We start from the raw sequence: 4,488 nt of genomic DNA, 5'->3' as shown, positions 1-4,488 counted from the left end.
CCTGCTCTGTGCTTGGGGAGCCCTTGGCACTTTCACTTATAACAACAAGTTATTATCCTGTTTGAGAAGAGACTTGGCTAAGACTGCATGGCCCATGCGCGGCAGGGGCAGGGCTTGGCATCGGATGCCTCTCATCCCAGAGTCCGTTCCCTGTCCCCCACCCGTGCTGCCTCTGCACGACCCCTCCCCATCTCAGGAACCTTTTCCTCCTGCGCAAAATGATGGGGCTGGGCCAGAGCTGGGGACTCTCATCCTGTTCTCCGGAGCCCTCCGGGTCCTCAAGGTATCCCTGGGCTCCTGGGTGAGTGTGTGGGTGTGTCGGGGGCCTTTAAGGACTGAGCTGGCGGCACCTGGGCCCCCCATCCTGCTTCCTTCAGAGCAGTCCTACTTTTATCTATGAAGCATATCGAGCTTTCCAAGGAAGGGCTTTAGGTGTTTCAAGGGTGCTGGGAGCCTCGTGGACAGATGGTCCCGTAGGCCCCTCCTGTCCTCGCCACTATGAGAGTGTGGGTCTTTGGGGACCTTGAGGATTCCTGTCCTGTGAGGCTGGAGGTGGGAGCCCCACCCCCCACCCAGAGTCCCCACCTCACCCCGCCCCTCGCCTTCCCCAGGACTGACCTGTCCGCCAGGTACCCGAACACCATGGCCCCGAGCAGCACCCCCACCATGTACAGGGACTGGGCCAGCTGGCGCAAGGCCCTGTGCGGGCACACGAGGTCCCACTGTGGGAGAAGGGATGTGAGCCTGGCTTGCAGGGAGCCCCCTTCCCTCCGTGCAGCTGGCCTTCTGGGGTCTCTGTCCCCCTCTTTCCCTGACACCTCCCTTTGCTGTTTGGTCCCAGGAGCTGCGTGCATTCTGCCCCCCCAACCCTGCCGCTCCCACCTCCACCTTCTCTACAAAGACCTCCATCTTGAAACCTTGCTCCATCTTCCCACCTTGACCTCTGGAGAACGTGAGCCAGTCTGGGTGAGGGTCTCCGAGGGGAAGGCAGAGTCTGGACGGCGCACGGAGGGGAGCCCCGGGCCTCACCTCGGTCACGATGGTGGACGGGAAGGTGCTGTTGTCGTACATCCAGCCGTGGGTGCAGGGCTCGGTGGCCCCGGTGCCGTTGGCCTCGGTGCCATTGGGAAAGGGCGGTCCCCAGCGGGGGGCGGTGAAGCGGAGGCAGGACTCGGGCTTCCCCTGCCCGTCCCGGGGCAGCCAGGCCTCCAGCCCCCCGCCCCAGCTGAGGCTGGCGTTGGCCGGCGGGCGGCAGTGGTGGGCGGGGGTGGCGGCGGTGAAGTTCTGCAGCGTGTTGTGGGAGGCCATCAGGAGAATGGGGAGGACCACCAGGGTGACCTGGATCCGCTGGAAGCGGCCCACACCGCCCACCCGCCGCAGGAGGTCATTGAAGGTCATGGGGCCAGGCCCGGCCCAGCGGCTGGGGGCTGAGGACTGCCAAACCCAGGGTTTCCGTCTGTGTGTCTGTCTGCCTGGCTGCGGCTGCCTCCGCAGTGACCGCTCCCAGGGCTGAATCTGAGCTGGCTCTGCGGGGGAACCGCAGCCTGGCCAGGCTGCCCCTCCTTCCTCCGTCGCTCCTCGTCTGACCCTCCCTTTCCCTTGCAGCCTCTCCTCACTTGGGGTGGGGGTAGGGGCTCCGCTTCCAGGGTCTGCTGTGGCCCCTGCAGGGGCAGGTTTTAGTCCTTGACCCGGAGGGAATGAGTTAAAGTGTGACTTGGTCTCAGGAGGATTAACCCTCCAGCTCTCCTTGTGTCCGTGGAATTTCTCCAAGTGGGTATAAAGGGCAAAAGAGGGTGGACGAAAGTGGAGGTGACCGGAGGGGCTGGCCTGGGAGGGCCCCGCTGGGCACTGGGGCCGGAGTGGCAGTCTGGAGCGTTTCTTCCTTTTAGTGCGGAGTCTGGGCTCTGGGAAGTGTGGTGACCTCTGGAGGGATTTCTGGCTTTCTTGGTGGACAGGATCCAACAGCCTGTCTTGGGTAGGATTGCCAGACAAAACACAGGGCACCCCGTTATATTTGAATTTCAGATCAAGCAATCATTTAAAAATGTAAGTATGTCCCTCATATTGCATATGCAATTCGTACACTAAAAAATCACTGGTTGATCTGAAATTCAGATGTAACTGGGCTTTCTCTATCTTTATTTGCCAAATCTGGCAAGTCTAGTCTTGGGTCTTCCGGGGACACGCACATCGTACAGGACTGTACTTTGTTCAATTGGAAGAAATGACAGAGTCGGAGGCCACTCTCAGAAGAGTGGTCCTAAGACCAACCTCATATATCGCGTTGGTTGATTCTTCCAGTGTCTTCCACTTTCTTGTTTATCACGATTCACGTTTTCTCCCTGGTCATGTTGTCTTCTGTCCATAGTAGTCTTGTTTTATTTTGCAATGCACATGGACTTATTTTGTTTTATTTTAGCCACAACTTTAGGACAATCACTTTAATTCCTCTAACAATTTAGGTCTTAAGTCCTGGTCAGGAGGCCAAGAGAGCAGGTTAAAGCTTCTTGTTCTTTCTAAAAGAAATTTTTTTAAAAATACAGTTTTTAATATTTTTATCCGCCCCCTGCAAGATGGCTCCCTCGTCTGTTTGTTCGTTGCTTTTGCTTGTTGTTTGCACTTGTCTGTTCCTTGTCTGCGTATTGTCTTTAGGAGGCACTGGGAACTGAACCTGGGACCTCTCATACTGGAGGTGGGCACTCAACTGCTTGAGTCACATCCACTCCTTGCTCGTTTTTATTTGTCGTTTATTGTCTGCTCGTTCTTTGCTCATTGTCTTGCTCATTTTTTATTAAATAGACTTTATTAACTTTTTTAAAAAAGATACATAGATCATACAAAATGTTACATTAAAAAATATAAGATGGGAAGCGGATTTGGCTCAATTGATAGAGTGTCTGCCTACCACATGGGAGGTCCAGGGTTCAAACCCAGGGCCTCCTGACCCCTGTGGTGAGCTGGCCTATGCGCTGTGCTGATGCGTGCAAGGAGTGCCATGTCACATAGGGGTGTCCCCCGCAAAGGGGAGCTCCACACGCAAGGAGTGTGTCCTGTAAGGAGAGCCGCCCCGTGCGACAAAAGCGCAGCCTGCCCAGGAGTGATGCCGCAGACACGGAGAGCTGACTCAGCAAAATGACGCAACAGAAAGAGACACAGATTCCCCCTGCTGCTGACAAGAATACAAGTGCACACAGAACACACAGCGAATGGACACAGAGAGCAGACAATTTTGGGGGGGGGAAGAGGAGAGAAATAAATAAATAATCTTAAAAATATATATATATTTATGAGGTTCCCATATACCCCATTCCTCACACCCCCCACTCCTCCCACATCAACAACTTCTTTCATTACTTTGGTACATTCGTTGCATTTGATGAATACATTTTGGAGCACTGCTAAATAGCATGGATTATAGTTTACCTTGTAGTTTATAAGCTCTTCCAGTCTGTTCAGCGGGTTATGGCAGGATATATAATGTCCTGTATCGATCCCTGCAATATCATTGAGGACAACTCCAAATTCCAAAAATGCCCCCATATCACACCTCTTTTTCCCTCTCCCTGTCTTCAGCAACTCCTGTGGCCAATGTCTCCCCATCAATGGTATAATTTCTTCCGTTTCTAGAGTCACAATAATTCTATAGTAGAATACCAGTAAGTCCACTCATCCATATTTTATCCTCCATCCTGTGGATCCTGGGTGGCAATGACCACGCCACCTCTCAATTGAGAGGGAGCTTAGATCCCATATGGCTGATGGATGGGATTCTCCTGCTTGCAGTAGTCGACTCTCTCGGTTCATTGGTGTGGTGGTTGACCATCCTCACGTCCTTGTTAGCAGATGTGGTTAAGTCCAACGAACTGGAGAGTAGGAGTTGCAACTCTGCTGAGGCTCAGGGCCGAGCTGGCACATGGACTGTTCAGAGATTTCAAGTCTCCTGAGCATACAGCAACCCCAGCACCAACCACAGGTTCAGTAACAGTGACAGAAGAGGCATGTATAGAGAAGTCACATCTGAGTCCAATTCCATCACACTTAGGAGCACAGCTTCCAAAGTAGGGCCCACTGGCAAGACACTGAACTCCAGAGCTTACACATGTCTCAGGAGAAACTCAGAGACAGCCGAAGTAGGTACAACCCCAAGTAGTGGTGCTCCTGAGGGCTATGGAAACACCCAGGTTGCTCATTGTTTTTGCTCAATGTCTGCTCATTGTCTGCTTGGTATTTGTTTGTCTTCTTTAGGAGGCACCGGAAACTGCACCTGGGATCTCCCGTTTGAGAGGCAGGTGCTCAATTGCTTGAGCCATATCTGCTCCCAGCTTCTTGTTCTTGATGTGCACAGTGCATATTATATACAACATGGACTCTGGATCCTAACCCTCACTCTATACTTACCAACTGTGTGACCATGGTTAAGTTCTGTATACTTCAGGTCCTCTTTTGCGAGATGGGGATAAAGGTCATGTCTGCATCACTGGGTTGTTA

At 53.1% G+C, this 4,488-nt stretch overlaps 1 protein-coding gene across 1 annotated transcript in view; it reads right to left on the bottom strand.

Annotated features, from left to right (window-relative positions):
* Positions 1-1,697, bottom strand: part of LOC131280142 (solute carrier family 22 member 6-like) — a 46,716-nt gene extending 45,019 nt beyond the window's left edge. Inside the window, exons 1-2 of the mRNA XM_058306185.2 lie at positions 1,030-1,697; positions 619-722 (exon numbers count right to left, since the gene is read on the bottom strand). Coding sequence (XP_058162168.1) covers positions 619-722; positions 1,030-1,398 — 473 coding nt within the window. The 5' untranslated portion in view covers positions 1,399-1,697. The remainder of the gene's footprint in view (positions 1-618; positions 723-1,029) is intronic.
* Between the last annotated feature and the right edge of the window lie 2,791 nt (positions 1,698-4,488).

This window comes from Dasypus novemcinctus, chromosome 10, assembly GCF_030445035.2.
Source record: "Dasypus novemcinctus isolate mDasNov1 chromosome 10, mDasNov1.1.hap2, whole genome shotgun sequence".
Taxonomy (NCBI): Eukaryota; Metazoa; Chordata; class Mammalia; order Cingulata; family Dasypodidae; genus Dasypus; species Dasypus novemcinctus.
This window is presented reverse-complemented; position numbering and strand designations above follow the sequence as displayed.